Below are 15,976 nucleotides of genomic sequence, written 5' to 3' on the forward strand. Positions count from 1 at the left end.
TTCTGAAACTACTCTATACAGTTTGAAAATGACTGTAGTTTCACTTATGTTCACAAACTTACAAAAGTTTCATGGAACAGCTTTTCCTCACTCCCTCCTCCTCTTTTGTTTCACAGGCCAGTTGGTCCAGTTGGAAGAGAAAGGCAAAGGCTCTGTCCCCTGGTCTGTTTATGGTATCTACATTCAGGCAGCTGGAGGACCCTGTGCATTCCTCGTGATCATGGCACTGTTTGTGCTGAACGTGGGCAGTACAGCATTTAGCAACTGGTGGCTGAGTTTCTGGATCAAGCAAGGCAGTGGAGTAAGATAAATAGCTTTTCTACTCGTGTTTGTAATGGGCAGGGGGGATTGCTTTCCTAGACTGATCCCAAGCAGTCCTATGAGACTAAATAAAGCTTCCTAGTATAAGCAAGTTCCCCAGGAGGTGATCTCACTAGAGAGTTCATCTCCAAGAATAAGGATGCTCCACTAATAAGAAAGATGTAATAGCTCATGTGGTTTTATACTACCCTCTTGTCCTTGTCTTGGTTAGTCTAAGAAAAGGAAGTAAAAATGTGAAAGGGGCCAACAAGCTGCAGGAGGAATTGCTAATCTTAGCGCCGTTTTTTGTTTGAACATGTCCTTTCATCTAACAGGATAATCTTGTCAAGGTATATGGCTTTAAGTCAAATGACTTCTGGGAGTTGCTTTGAAGACTGATGACATGGGATGGTTTGGGACTTTTCCCATTCTAGGGGCTTTGACTGCAAGTCCTGTTGCATTTAAAGGTTCAAATATAACTGCAAGATTTTTTTGGGGGGGTGAGGGAGCAGACTACTAACCTCAGAGGGGAAATAATGAAGTGCAGATGGCCAACAATATTAAAATAAGCAATATTTTAACATACTTAAAGAATGAAAAAAAATTAAAAAGAGAATAAGAATGTACAACAGTGTGACAGTAAAGAAATGACTGCATACTGGCAGAAAATATCAACTGTGTTTGGTAAGACAACGTACAACCTATACAAGGTGAATATTGCTGTGTAATGTGAGTGGTGGTATCTGGTGTTGTTCAGAAGAACACAAGAAAAGATAATAATGAAATGAGCTATTAGGAACCAAATGAAGTAGGTACTGTTGTAGTATTTTCAAAGATATTGTAGGAAAAAGGCCAGGGGCTACACATCTGCACGTCCAGTATCTCTGCTAGGGAAAACTTTATGAAGTATTCAAAGATTACTGTAGTACTTTAAATAAAGAAGAAATATCAAATATGGTGGGAGGGAAAGGAGGACAGTTAAATTCTATCACATATAATGTGTCGACGCTTAATCCTTGTCTTAACTAACTATTCACTGAAACTTTTCATTTTCTGCAGAACACCACTGTGACTTTGGGAAATGATACTGTCATAAGCAACAGTATGAAAGATAACCCTCACATGCATTACTATGCTGGCATCTATGCTCTGTCTATGGCAGTTATGTTGATCTTGAAAGCTGTTCGTGGCGTTGTCTTTGTAAAGGTATGTGTGGATGCTATTGTTTTTTCTTATACCCCCCCCCCCCCCCTTCTGCATATTGCTGTCACTGTGGTTCTTTTGGTCACCTCTAAAGAGAGACTTTGAACCAGAGGAAGTCAGATCACAGATTGTGAGGTTTCCGTAAGTCATCTCTTGGGGCTGCACCATGCTTTCTGTTAAACTTCTTGCTGAATTAATGGCTTCCTCCCACTGGTTGGAAGCACAGAATGCAAGAAGAAAAAAAAAAATCAGAGAGAAAATGAGCAGAATGTTTTGGTGCCTCAGGGGAGGAGCAGTGGCAGGAGGGCAAACATCCTTTCATAATGCTGCAATGTTTTCTGCATTGTCAGGGAACTCTCAGAGCATCCTCAAGGCTCCATGATGAGCTCTTCCGAAGGATTCTGCGCAGCCCCATGAAGTTCTTTGACACTACACCTACTGGACGGATTCTCAACAGGTTTTCCAAAGACATGGATGAAGGTATATCACTGTATGCTCTGTAGATCCCATGTTCAGACCTTCCAATTAACTCCTTAATACTCTCCAGTCTCTTGCTGTTGGGGTGATCATACCCTATATCCATTGCCAAATGTGTAATTGTAATACACAAAGCAGGAATTGAGATGTACCTGGGTTGTGATTCTAGAAGGCAGCTGATATCTCAAGTTTGTCTGCTCACTTATAAAGAAGAACATGTGCAGCTGCTTTTGTACCTGCAGGCTGCACGTGGACTTTTAGCAGTCAATGCAGGGGAAACCTAGAGTATCAGGGTGAAGCTGAGGTACAGCAAAGGTGGTAATTAAGTCAAAGTTGCATCAGTGCTATTTCTGCAAATGGGAATACTTGGAAAGACTACTAGCATCTCAGAAGATGAAAGCACCCCTAATGAAAATGTACATTTTTAACTTGAATAAGCCGTGAGAAATCACCATCCTTGTCCATGGTGATGTACAGCTGGACTGAATTGTTTTATATAGATTGTATTAACTTTCTGTACTCAAGATCTTCATCTTTTCCTTCCGTCTTTTTCAGTTGATGTTCGCTTGCCTTTTCAAGCAGAAATGTTCATCCAGAATGTCATCCTTGTGTTCTTCTGTGTGGGGGTGATTTCTGGGGTTTTCCCCTGGTTCCTGGTGGCAGTGGGGCCCCTCATTGTCCTGTTCACGGTTCTGCATGTTGTGTCTAGGTAAGTGTATCAGCTGCTCTAACTAAGAGTAGAGATACTTTGACCAGTTGTTGAGGACATAGGGTTCTTCAAGTATACGTGCATCAACGTAGTGGTTGGATACGGTGGTTGTACATGTCACTTAAAGTTCTTCTTTCCTTCCAGAGTCTTTATTCGAGAGCTCAAGCGTCTGGATAACATCACACAGTCTCCATTCCTGTCTCATATTACATCTAGCATACAGGGTCTCTCCACAATCCACGCCTACCACAAAGGACAGGAATTTCTGCACAGGTCAGTCTAGATATCTATCTGAGAACAGTGGAGCACAAAGCAGGGTGTGACAGATTTACATTCAGAAAGATTTATTAATGGGGTCTACAGCTGATGGGTACATAGACTCTAAGAGTGAACGTTACTTTTGGGGGGGGTGGGTAATGAGGGGGAAATGAGGGGGAACAGGAAGAAGTGAAAACTCCCCAGAAGCCAAAGGGGAAGAACACTGATGGGATCCCAGGTGAATGTCCTCCTCTGAAGTTCTCTGCAGTGCAGCAGGTGGCGATGGTAATGGTGAGGGCAATGTTTTGGCTATACTTTTTCCCTAGTTGTATATACTTTTTATCAGGTCCTGCTTATATTTTTTATTGGTTGTTTCTCCTTGTAATGGCATTAGCATTGGTTAGAGCATGCTAGCAAAACCTCAGTGTGTATATTGATAAGCTGTTAGTCTCTGTGCACATGTACAATTGGATAGCAATTTATCAAGTGTTTAAGTGATCGTTAGCCACTTTGTTGTGCACAATGCTTGGTTTTCTCTAGTATGAACTAAAATCTGCAAAACAAATGTTACTGAGGGAAAGTGAAACACTTCTCACGTGAGTGGTAGTTGCTTCCCAGGAGAACCTGCCATAACAACATCAGGGTGTTGCAGGTGCAAGGTCATGAGACAAACAGCATGGGAGCACAGGGAAAATTGCTAGAGAAGCTCTGTAAAGACACTGCTACACCAGCTTAGATGTAAGGTTGCAGAGGTGCAAATAGCAGTCTTGTAGCATTGCTGGTGCTAGAAGACTAAGGCACTGCACACACTGTGCAACAGTGATTGGTGTAAAACCGAGTTGCACGATCAGGAAATTTAGTTAGTGGCTTTGTGAATCTCAAGTGTCTCCCCTTAAATATACTTTCTCAGCTTCGCAGTGTCAGGATTGTAAGTTAGATTGTTATTGATGTGTTTTAATTAGTGTCACCAGTCCTGTCAAAACTTAGTGTAACTTTACTTTTACACTTGTGTATAAAATAGCACATATTTTGTTCATATTCTGAAGCATTGCTGCTGTTACCTGTGGAGTAATTTGTAGCCATCAAGCATCCTCTGGGAGGTCTTGCGTAGGTGAAGTTGTGGTGAAAGTGTGTGTAATGTCCCTGAATTTTTATTCACTCCTTGTATAATTCACTGTTGTACACAGTAACTTGGTAATTTGACTTTCGAGTGTTTGAGCTAAGTAGATATCTGACATTATTCAGGAAAGTTTGTAAACCCTGCTTTCATGGCCTTGTTTGAGGCTTTGGCAATGATGTACTAGTTTTCCCACCCTGAATTCTGATACTGGAACAGGTGTTTAAGTGGCTCTGCTATTTGTAGAACATCAGGCTCATGGGGGTCTACTAACCTTTCCTGTATTTGTTTCAGGTATCAGGAGCTCCTAGATGACAATCAGGCACCATTTTACCTGTTCAGCTGTGCAATGCGCTGGCTAGCTGTACGGCTGGATGTTATCAGCATTGCTCTTATCACAACCACTGGCCTTATGATTGTCTTAATGCATGGCCAGATTCCTCCCGCCTATGCTGGACTGGCTATCTCATATGCTGTGCAGGTGAGTATGTCCACATACTGTAATGTTTAATTTCTCATTTAAGGTAGTTATTGCTAGTAAGTAAAAGTAACACACCACTGAAAACTGTGCTTAATGCAATAGAATGGAAAAAGATACTGTTACCCCTTTTGATAATGGAGGAAAAGCAATTCAGAGTCAGGACCTTTTGCTAGTAGCCAAATTGCAAATTATGAGGAGCTACATGCTTAAAGCTATTTCTTGGGGAGCTGCCTCTTTTTTCAGTGATTAAATAGAAATAGTATGAGGCTCTTTGTGTGCTGCATATTGCATTTTTCCTAGATATTTTCAGAAATTAGGTTGATGATATATCAGACATCTGCCAAACTGATGTCTTAATGTATTGCCTGCAGTATGTTTTCACAGCAAACAGCATCCAGTGTTGCAGCTGTGAGGGTTAGACAGACTTGAGGGCTCAAAATACTTGCTATTAGAGCTGTTGTTTGGCCTTTTCTGCCTCCTGGTGGTAGTGAGGTGAAATTACAAAACTTAGACGGCTAATACTTAAAGTTGTTGCTTGTGGGAAACCTTTCTAAACTGCTGGCTTTCCAAGTGATTAATAAATCATGGTTATTTAAAAATTAACTTTCTTTGGGCACCTTAGCTATATGGTGCCCAATGCCAAGTGTACTTGTATCACATCATAGAATCGTTTAGGTTAGAAAAGACCTTTAAGATCGAGTCTAACCGTTAACCTAACACTGCCAAGTCCACCACTAAACCCTGTCCCTAAGCATCACATCTACATGTCTTTCAAACACCTCCAGGGATGGTGACTCAACCACTTCCCTGGGCATCCTGTTTCAATGCTTGTCAACCCTTTTGGTGAAGGAATTTTTGCTAATATCCAATCTAGACCTCCCCGGTGCAATTTGAGGCTGTTTCCTCTTGTCCTGTTGCTTGTTACTTGGGAGAAGAGACTGACCCCCACCTTGGTACAACCTCCTTTCAGGTAGTTGTAAACAGTGATAAAGTCTCCCCTGAGCCTCCTTTTCTGCAGGCTAAACATCTCTAGTACCCTCAGTCACTCCTCGCAGGACTCATGCTCTAGACCCTTCACCAGCTTAGCTGCTCTTCTTTGGATGTGCTCCAGCACCTCAATGTCTTTTGTGTAGTGAGGGGTCCGGGTCCAAAACTGGACACAATATTCGAGGTACGGCCTCACCAGTGTCAAGTACAGGGGGACAATCACTTCCCTAGTCCTTCTGGCCACACTATCCATTAGATTCGTCTCTTAACTCAATAATAAATCACAGCTCTCTAAATTTGTCTTTTTGTCCCATCACTCCAGTTAACAGGGTTATTCCAGTTTACAGTCAGACTTGCTTCAGAGACAGAAGCTCGCTTCACCTCAGTGGAGAGAATTGATCACTATATCAAGGTAGGACAATAATACGTTCAACTGCTTGTTGTAAAATTTCTTGTTGTTTATTATGTTGCTGGCATAAGAGAAGAGAAAGTCAGCAATAGTCTGCCTTAGTACAGAATGTACGGTTCTGATCTTGTAAACACATTGATGCATGTACTGTAATACTGCAGAGTGAATTTGTTTTATGAAGCATGTATATAAGCAGGATGAATGGCACAAGAGCTGGTAGGTAACTAAGCTTACAGGCATCACTTGCCTGGCAACACTGAAGGTACATAAAGATATTGAACGTTTGCTGATGTTCTCAGTAAAGAATGGAGTGTGTGAAAGGGGTAACTGGGATTTCAGTACAATATTTTACAGGAAAAGGATGATGTTCTGGCATCCTTCATTCCAAACTTAATGGAGCTCCTTCATTTAAACACAGATAACTGTTTGTTACTTTATCTACATGTAATTCTGCTTCATCTTAATAAGTCTGCTTCTTTTTCCTTAGCTAGCTTATGTGACATATTTCTATATGCTTAAAGAGTCAAGGAATTGCTCTTATTGCAAACATGACAAATGTGCTAGGCTAAACATGAGAAATGTGCTAGGCTAAATGTTTAGCAAGCTGCTCTGATTGCTCTGATTATCTGTAACCCTTTCTTCATAACTAGGACTTGTGTATGCAGAATTGGGTGTAGGTCAATGGGGAAAGTATAGCCAGGAGAAAGCCTTCTCCTGGATCTGGTCTTTGAGGTGAAAGGCTTTTTACTTAATGCATAATAAACATTCCCTCTCAATTTTGGAGGGAGATATATATATATATATATATTTGGTAAACCTGGGCTATGTAGTAGTTGATATTGGTAACACTTCTTTAAGCCTGTGGATTCAATACTGAAGATAAAAAAAAAAAAAAAAAGCCCACTTCCCCAGTCCTCTTGTGACATCTAAGTAGAGAATTTCTGTGTATGGAAGACTTGGTGACCACAGAAGCTGAGAACTGTGTGCCAGATACTGCCTGGTATCTCTCACTGGGCTGAGGTGGGTTTACCACTGTCAGGCCTTCAGTGACAAAACCTATAGTTGTTGTTTTGGATTTTTTTTTTTTTAAGTTACTGTTATGGTTGTGTTGTTGGTTGGGTTTTTTTGTTTGTTTTAAGTTACTGCCTATCATTTTATATCACTATTAAGCAACACTTTGTGTGATTTTTCTTATTTGGATCTCTAGACAGCCATTTTATTATGAAACTGTAAAATTAGTTTGAATCTAAAGTGAAGGGGTGGGTGAGCAGTGAAACACCACGGAGGTTCTGTGTCTTACCAATTCCCAAGCTTGGCTTCTTTCAGTGCAGGCTCTGAGGTGGCTGTTACAAGCAGAAGCTCAAAGAACTGGAAGAAGGATTATTGTAGAAGATTGCTGTTTTTCTCAAACCCTTGGGGTACAATTAATCTGGCTCTAACTAGATGTTGCAGATGTCCACAATTGACATAGTCCCTGTGGGATCTCTCTATAGTCAGTGTAGGAAATAGCTATCTCCAGAGGCAATTTATTGCCTATTCTAAGTGTTTATATTAGAATGAGAAAAATCACACTTCAGAAACGCTAGCTTCTTTGTAGTGACTATAAAGGAGTTGACGGGGCCTGGTTCAGTTGGAGATTCTTACTTTGTACGTGTTTAAAGTTACACCAGATAAATCCCACAACAGGATTTCTGCCATTCTCTGAGGCTACTTGTGCCAAATATGGGAAAGTGACCTTGGCTTCATTCTAAACATGCTGTAAAACCCAATGTTTGGCTTTCAGAGATTCTGCTTTTCTGTTTAATCTGTGAACCGATTAATGTGGGACCTATTAAGGGGCAGAGTAAAATACCAAAAGTGAGCAAGCTGGAAGGGACCTGACTGACTCGGTGATTTAATAGAACAGGGGAGAATGAGGAAGAGAAGGAGGAGGGTAGCATTTGTACAATGTGTCCCATGGATGTTCTCTTCTGTGTTAGAACCAGCAGAGGTGACCTTGGCATGGCATAGCAAATGAGACATAGAAACACATCATACTTTGCATCCAGAAGCATCCAGTCTTTGGAGTGCCGTAGAACTCAACAGAATTGTGCTCATGAATAGGCCTAAAATATATTTTGAATTCCATTGATGAAAAACATTGTTGTGTAGAAGGACCAATGTCATTATTGAGGCAACAGGAGGGGGATAGCAGTGTGGTCAGTGTAACACAGCAAACTTCTGAACCACTGGGCTTGTATCCAGCCACACAGCTCATCATAAAACTGCCGTAAACTGATATGGGCCGGGTCTGCAGGGAAGAACTCCTGCTGAAAGCTGCAACTGATAATTTTCCTTTCTAGTGTGTTGTTTAGTGGAAACTGAACTTCTGGTTTTGTTTTAAAGACACTTTCCCTGGAAGCTCCTGCTCGAATTAAGAATAAAACTCCTCCTCTGGACTGGCCACAGGAAGGTGAAGTTGTTTTTGAAAATGCAGAGATGCGGTACCGAGAGAACCTCCCTCTAGTACTTAAAAAAGTGTCCTTTACTATCAAACCGAAGGAAAAGATTGGCATTGTGGGAAGGACAGGCTCAGGTAAGCAAAAACACTAAGTAGAGTTAAATTACTATTTCTACAGAACGGGGATGGAATAGAGTGGGACAGTCATATTGGTTCTCCTCTCTCTTCTCTGTTTGAATAAACTGTTAATTTCAAAGGAGTGGTCCAGCAGTTTGTCAGTGATGGATGCTGTTCATATGCATACATAAGTAGGATCTCTGTAAACAATAATGAAAACAGGTTTTCATTTGAAACAGGGGGATATTGTACTATGCCTGAGCCATTACGCTTGTAATGTTTAACACCCTAAGCCACTTACCAGCACAGAATGCTACCTACAACATGCTCATTGCAGTTTATTTTACTCTCTTCAAAGTTTTCTGTACTGATGCTGCAGCCAGGCTTGGATCTAAGCTATCTCAGAAATCTGTAATATGAAGAATCAAACTGCGTGTTTGTGAGATGACTTAAACCAGCTCCAAAATGTAGTTTCTAAACAAGCGATTAATATTGCTGTATTTGGTTTACATGGCAAGGTTTTGGTAGCAGGGGCAGGGTGCTACTGCAGGGGTGGCTTCTGTGAGAAGAGATTAGGAGCTGTCCCTAAAATTGCTTAGAAATTTAAATACTGAACCCCAACATTTACCAGTATTGTTTGCGAGGACTTTATGGTATTTCAAAACACTTTTCTTACACATGGACAGCTTTTAAAATGCTTTCTGATCTCAAAGCTGCTATGACTGTAGAAACGCTAGTATTGTTTTTCCTGTCTCGTTTTTAGGGAAGTCTTCGCTTGGAATGGCACTCTTTCGTCTGGTTGAACTGTCTGGAGGCTGCATTAAAATAGATGGTGTGAAAATAAATGACATTGGTTTGGCAGATCTTCGCAGCAAACTCTCAATCATTCCTCAGGAACCTGTGCTGTTCAGTGGCACTGTGAGGTTAGTCAGACTATAAGAAGGCAAGAAGGAAAAAGAGGGCTACCAGCTTATACTTGAACTCAAATAGGTGCCTGGTGAGACTTTAGTTCCCAGGCGTTCCAGCCTATGTTCTCTGTTTTTGAAACAAACAAAAAAAGCTAAATAATTTCAGCTAGCCCAATGCAGAACTGGATGTGATCATCCTCTATGAAAGTCTTGCTTTCTGTTTAGTTTTTGTATCTGTCTTCCAGCTCTACTCTTTTTGTTCTTTGGGTACTCTAACCCTAGTGTGCTGGGAGCATCTGATTTCCTTGGCAAGGGAATTCTGCAGTGGAAGGCTGGATGGAATCATCCATCCGGATGAATTAGCACACTGCTGTTTTGCCATTCATTGCTGAATAAAATTTCTAGTTATGTTTTCTGCTTCCCCCTCCAGATCAAACTTGGATCCTTTCAATCAGTACAGTGAGGAGCAAATCTGGGATGCTTTGGAAAGGACTCACATGAAGGACTGTGTAAGTAATATGTGCCCTATGAAAGATAAATGTTTGTGGTTTAGCTCTCAAACCTACATGTTCTGTTAGTAGCTTTAGATAAAGCTTTTACTTTGGAAATTTTTTCCCTTATTGGTTATGCTTTATTTCTAGTAATGAGACTGAAGTTTCAGAGAACATGCCATATTTGGGATGTTTACTTTTTTTAGTATATAGCATAGCAGCGTGTTGCTTCATCACAGGGATTCCTAGGGTGTTGCAATATCTCATGTGATATTTTCCTATATATGCCTTAGGTGTGCATTCTGCATTTACATTTGTGAGTGTAAATGTCACATATGCACATTTATACTGAACTTAAAATCTGCCCCTTGCGAGGCTATCTGCAGCCAGTCTAACTACCGTGACATTTCCAGTTCTTCTTTATGCATGGCTATAGTATGTATGCTGCAGTAATTCCTGCAGGGGCTAGGTTCACTCTTTTCTCTTGGTGAGAAAGTTTGTCAGGAGATCCATATTCATGGTGGTATGATTTTATACATGGTATGCTTTTTTTTCTAGAAATCAAATGTTTTGTACTTAAGTCATTCTAAAGTTGCTTACTGAGAAGATATAGTTCTTCTAGCTTAACAGCTAGTAGTGTTCTCAGGAGCTGTCACTGAGTCACGAGCATTTCAACTGGACTAAGCAGGTCTGATGTCATATTGTTGTTTTAGCATTAGTTGCTTGTTACTAATTTCCCCAAGGAGGGAGAGATGGTCAGCAAAGTGTGACAGATATTTTGGAACATGGGCAAAATCAGATTTGTAGGAGGAGCAACTGTTTGTCTCATGCCATAGAGATATAAAAATCTGTGCAATGCCCTAAGACTTTTGCCTCTTCTTTCCTACCCAGGTTGCCCAGCTGCCTATGAAACTTGACTCAGAAGTGATAGAAAATGGGGAAAACTTTTCAGTTGGAGAGAGACAGTTACTGTGCATAGCTAGAGCTCTACTGCGTCGTTGCAAGGTGAGCATAGTGATGAGAGAAATAGCCGGAGACAGCAAACTGGTAGCACTGAGAAAACCTTTTTTGTGCCAGGTTCATTATATCTGTCAGAAGAATCACACCCACTGTAACCCACAGATGGTGCGGGGTTAGAACAACTAGAAAGGCATCCGTAGCCAGCTGCAGAAAGGTATTGCTTGCTAGTGTTAATAATAGTGTGTCAGACTGGCCTAATAATTTATTCAGAGTGTCCTGTTACTGGTGAGCATCAGATTCTTTCCTTCTTCCACCTTTTTGTAAATGTCAGCCAAGTACTTTCCTTCTACATGGTGTTCCACTAAAATGTAGTCTCCAAGTAGAATTTGGGACCATGCTGTGCCAGTGAAGTTAAGGGGTTTGCAGGAATGGAAGATAAATAATAATTACAGTGAGAAAGGACATTTGGATTGAGGTTGACCAGGATTCTGATTTTAACATCCTTTTTTCTTAAACACTACACACCATATTTTAAGGTTCTCTTTGCATCTGTTTCAAAGCCAAGACCACTCAGCAGAAGTTACTGCTCTCTCTGCAGTACCTGCACAAACCAAGTCTAGTTTAGCTTTGACAAGACACCGCTCCAAATCAGTTTACGTTTGAGTCTGAGAGGAAGGGTGGTACTTCTTTCCAGCATAAGAAAGATAGTCAACCTAGTCACTATTGAATCATTCCAGAAAGAATTCTTGCCACCAAGGATGTGCCGGATTAGTTTACCAATAAAATTTGTATTTGAGATTTAGCTGCTGAATGTAAAACTGAAAGTAGTGGAAACTTGAGGTCAGAAGCCAAACATCTTGTGGCTGTAGGATGTGACCGTAAAATGCAAGTGTGATCCATAGGGTAATGTCGTTGAAGGCAATTACATAAAAAGAACTGAAAGGGTGCTTGTGGAAAGTACCTTTGTGACCACAGCTCCGTAGTGATTGACAGTTGTGACAACTCTTGGTCATGGTAATTTTGCCCACTCTGCATATTTTTATGTTCAGAGAGGGGAAGGGTTACTATGGGTAACAGCCAGGATTATCTGCTGCTTTCAGATTTTGATACTGGATGAAGCAACAGCTGCTATGGACACAGAGACAGACTTACTGATTCAGGAGACTATCAGAGAGGCATTTGCAGACTGCACTATGTTAACAATTGCTCATCGCCTGCACACGGTACTGGGCTGTGATCGGATCATGGTGCTAACACAAGGACAGGTAAGCAGAAAGACTTTTGTGGCTGCAGTTCCTGTTGCAGTGTGGTGGTGCCATACGTGCAGGCTGAAATGAAGGAACAGCTAGTATTGCAGGGCAGGAAATCCTCTGTGTACAGTCACATCCTTAGTAATAATACTCCAATAGAATTGGTTATTGCCTGACTGACAAGATCAAAGAGGGCAAAATTTCTTTTACATTCCAAGAAAGTACTATAGAGTAAGTCTCTCTTTTGTTAAAATTCCCTTTGCAGGTTAATTCTGAGATGGGTAATAAAGTAAGCATCTCTCCCGGCGCTCAGTGGCAGTTTTCCATTATTTTCCTGAAGCCCTGTGCTATCTAACAGGCATATGAGAGATACTTTACCCACTTTTCAGGCTTCCATGTGGGAGCCATAAACAGTTAAATCAAATGTAACAACATTTGGCAAGGCTCTTAAAGGTAGAGAAGGCAAAAACCCATAGCATCTGCCTCTGCTTGCCAGAGCCACCAGAGGGTTGCTTCCAGATGGGCAATTCCAGTGTTTGTCTGAGCAAGTTTGAAGAATCCCAGGTTACAGCATTTATGCATAAATGCACGTACTTTCACTGCCTGTTGTCTCATCTAAAGATTACTGCCATGTTTTGGCTTCTTCACTGCTATGTCAGAAGTCCGAGGGGTGGGAATCCATTTTCTGCTGGATTTTACTGACATACTTTACCTGCCTTATTTGCTTTTAGGTAGTGGAATTCGACACGCCGTCAGCCCTTCTGGCCAATGAGAACTCGCGCTTCTATGCTATGTTTGCTGCTGCGGAGAACAAGGTTGCTGTCAAGGGCTAAAATTCAGGGCAAAGTCACTTTAATTTTGGAGAGCTACACTCTCTGCCTGTGGCAGGCCAGCTCTTCTCCTTCCTCCTCCTTCAAGCAGATTATTGCCTTTTCATCTTTTACTTTTTAGCACAATGTGTCAAGCCAGAGAGATTTTTAAAACTGTCAGAAGAATTCTTCATGTTTTTATTATTGTATTTATTCCATAATCATATTACTAATTTTTTTGTTATTAAATGCACTCTACAAATGGCTCAGGGAGCCATAGTTATAAATGTATCAGAGGCCTATAATGAAGCTTTATACATGTAGCTATATCTATACATAATTCTGTATATAGCCTATATTTACAGTGGAAATGTAAGCTGTTTATTTTATATTAAAATAAGCACTGTATTAATAACAGTGCATATTCTTTTCTATCATTTTTGTACAGTTTACAGTACCAGAGATCTGGCTTTGTTACCGCACTGTATCAGGCACCATTTTGTCTTTTACAGTTGGTCTTTTCCTAGTGCCGGATTTTCTGCGTGTCTGAGTGGAAGTGAAGCTTTGCAATAGTGTCCTTTATTGTCACATCTTTGTTGTCTAGCGCAGGGGAGAAGAGCTCTGTGGTGTACCTCTATTGCATTGTAATTTATCAAAGCTATTTGGAGCATCGCTAATGTTCACGGCAGCGGCTGCTGCTTCCCATGATGCTTTCCCAAAGCAGGGTTTTTAGTGATCTCCTGAGTGGAGAACCACTTCTGGGTCACAATGAGGCCTCATATTTTCTCAGTGTCCTGATACGGTGTTTCTTACTGTATCAGCAGGGTTTACTTTAATGCAAGCAAGCCCAAGCTCTTCCTGCTTCGCTGATCTAACACAACCAAAATCTAACTGTTCATGGAATGATCTCTAACGAATTAATCATAAGGTTCAAATCATACCCTGTATGCTAGCAGGAAAGCCTTTTCAGAGTTGCTCCAGCTGACTGACTCCTTTATTTTGAAGCTGCTAACACTCCTCAATGGCTTTCATTGGTATGGGTCACACTAACTCTTTGTTCTGCTCACTTATACTAAGGTTAAACAACATCGATATTTCCTGTTTCTTTATTGCACACTTGTTAAGGAAACAGTCCCCCACCCCACATCTTCTGGAACGTTAAACAGGTTCCTGTTGATCAGGATGTAACACTGGTGTAGGACATCGTTTTCTTACTGTAAAGAGACCTACCTCAGGTTACTAGGTCCTGCATAGTATGTTGCCATGATCACTGTACACCATCCCTGTTTTACGGGACCTGTGGCCCGGGTGGGCACAGTCGCTCCTATAATAGCCGTGACTTACTGAATGGTCAGCGTTGCATGTCTTTGTCAACTCAGACATTTTGTAGCCTTAGCATGTTTGCAAAATGTCTCATGGAGGCAGAAATCTGAAAAGTAAATAAAACTATTTTGGGTTTTGTAAATTTTATTGGCTTAAGTGGTTTGTTTTGGGCACATAAATTACTTCTCGCCTTTTTGAGCCCTGGGGGATGGCTTTTGCAGGCTCTTTTTTTTTAGTTTTTTTTTTTTCTTTTCTGGGCACCATGGTCTGATCTTTCTTCCTTCAGAGTGGAAGTGTTTCTTTAAAAGTGTAGTGGGTAATTTTTGTGCCCTCCAGCCATGGGGTGGCTTGCGATATGTGTATGTTTGCGTTGAGTGGTATAGGAAGTAATAATTTATAGTGCAAGTATTCAAGCCAAGTAGCAAGGGGGGAGGTCAGACAGAATACAGAAGATCCTTCTTAGGCTCAGATTTTTCTGCTTTCTCTACCTGGAAGTGTTACTGTTTATTATGTGACATGACTGCAAAGTCACAGCAACGAGCGTTTCTACCTGCCAATACCACAGGCAATTCACAGCACTATCAGACCATATCTTGGAGGTAGCAGCATCATTTGTCATAGTTGCTCTTTAGTAAGTTCTTTCCAAAGCAAGCATTGACTAGCACGGATCTTGCCCTGCTCACAGGCCTGGACCCAAGCTCGCTCTGTGTCAGGGACTGGTTGCCATTTAGCTCAGCATTACTCAGTTTGAGGAGCAGAGCGACTGTATGTTGTGGTTAGAAAAGGGAGAAGCAAAAGGCCTCTCTGCAAAGAACACCCAGCTGAGTGCAGGGTTCTTTTTTGATCAGAAACTTGAGGACAAAAAGAAGCTAAGTAATGAATGCCCTTCTTCCTCCCGAGGAGTAGAGCTGGGCAGAACGTGGAGGCTGAATGCCTTGAGGGGGAGAGGGAGAGAATGTGAAATGCGTCTGCCTAAGACTGAGGTTAAAACAGTTCAGTCAGTTGTCATGTGCAACTCTGTCAAGGACAGGATTGTCTTGGGCCCTGCAGAACTGAGTTTACCCCACAAATTTCAGTATTGCCCTTGAAGAAAAAGGGCTAGTTTACCTAGTTCTCAAGTGCCACCGGGGTCAGAGCGTGGCTTCATTTTGCAGCTAGGGCTAAGCTAATGGCAGTCTGGGCAAAAAGGGAGACGTCCTGATCTTGTCCTCCTTCTTCTTCCAGGCTGGGAGTTCCTTCTACTTTCCCGATGCCAGCACTGGCTCTTGCCTGGTCCAGCAATGACCCAGTTCAGAAAGCTAACTTGCAGAGAGTTCACCCTCCAAAAGCAGGAATGCTGTACAAAGAAGGAGACAGGAAGGTACACCTGGAAGGGAGGCGGAGCGGGCCTGCTCTTTTCAGTAGGTGCTAACTGTAACACTAGCGTAGGTATGCAAGGAAACTGTGCTCGGGATTCACTGCACCCAACTGCTGCTTCCCAGTTATGCTCTCCTAAAAAGGTGCTGCTTCTGCGAGCTGAGATAGCTTAACAAGGTGTCAAACAAGGGTGAACAGTCACCTGTGGACAGCAGGGATTAGCTCACCCTTTGTGTTAAACCTTAGCTCCAACATTGTTACTTTGGAATTAAGGAGATAAACTGCCAGAGGGAAACGTTCTTTCTGCTGTAATCGTTTTTCTGCTTCGTTTGGCAGTTGTCTCACAGACAGTACAGGAGTATTGCTTCTCACATGGGTGGC

General features: G+C 41.6%; 1 protein-coding gene across 3 annotated transcripts in view; it reads left to right on the plus strand.

Moving 5' to 3' along the window:
- The window catches only part of ABCC5 (ATP binding cassette subfamily C member 5), a 73,797-nt gene that overhangs the window by 34,889 nt on the left and 22,932 nt on the right, over positions 1–15,976 (plus strand). Inside the window, exons 18-31 of one of the 3 annotated variants that reach the window (XM_082486958.1) lie at positions 117–301; positions 1,360–1,506; positions 1,854–1,983; positions 2,536–2,689; positions 2,834–2,962; positions 4,359–4,545; positions 5,855–5,944; positions 8,327–8,516; positions 9,262–9,421; positions 9,837–9,915; positions 10,789–10,902; positions 11,958–12,122; positions 12,839–12,922; positions 15,464–15,792. In XM_082486958.1, coding sequence (XP_082343084.1) covers positions 117–301; positions 1,360–1,506; positions 1,854–1,983; positions 2,536–2,689; positions 2,834–2,962; positions 4,359–4,545; positions 5,855–5,944; positions 8,327–8,516; positions 9,262–9,421; positions 9,837–9,915; positions 10,789–10,902; positions 11,958–12,122; positions 12,839–12,922; positions 15,464–15,523 — 1,874 coding nt within the window. In that variant the 3' untranslated portion in view covers positions 15,524–15,792. Of the gene's footprint in view, positions 1–116; positions 302–1,359; positions 1,507–1,853; positions 1,984–2,535; positions 2,690–2,833; positions 2,963–4,358; positions 4,546–5,854; positions 5,945–8,326; positions 8,517–9,261; positions 9,422–9,836; positions 9,916–10,788; positions 10,903–11,957; positions 12,123–12,838; positions 12,923–15,463; positions 15,793–15,976 lie in introns of those variants that run through there. The other 2 variants (XM_082486959.1, XR_014269426.1) reach the window with 2 other exon arrangements.

The sequence above is a fragment of the Vanellus vanellus genome (genome assembly GCF_965231255.1).
Source record: "Vanellus vanellus genome assembly, chromosome: 8".
Taxonomy (NCBI): Eukaryota; Metazoa; Chordata; class Aves; order Charadriiformes; family Charadriidae; genus Vanellus; species Vanellus vanellus.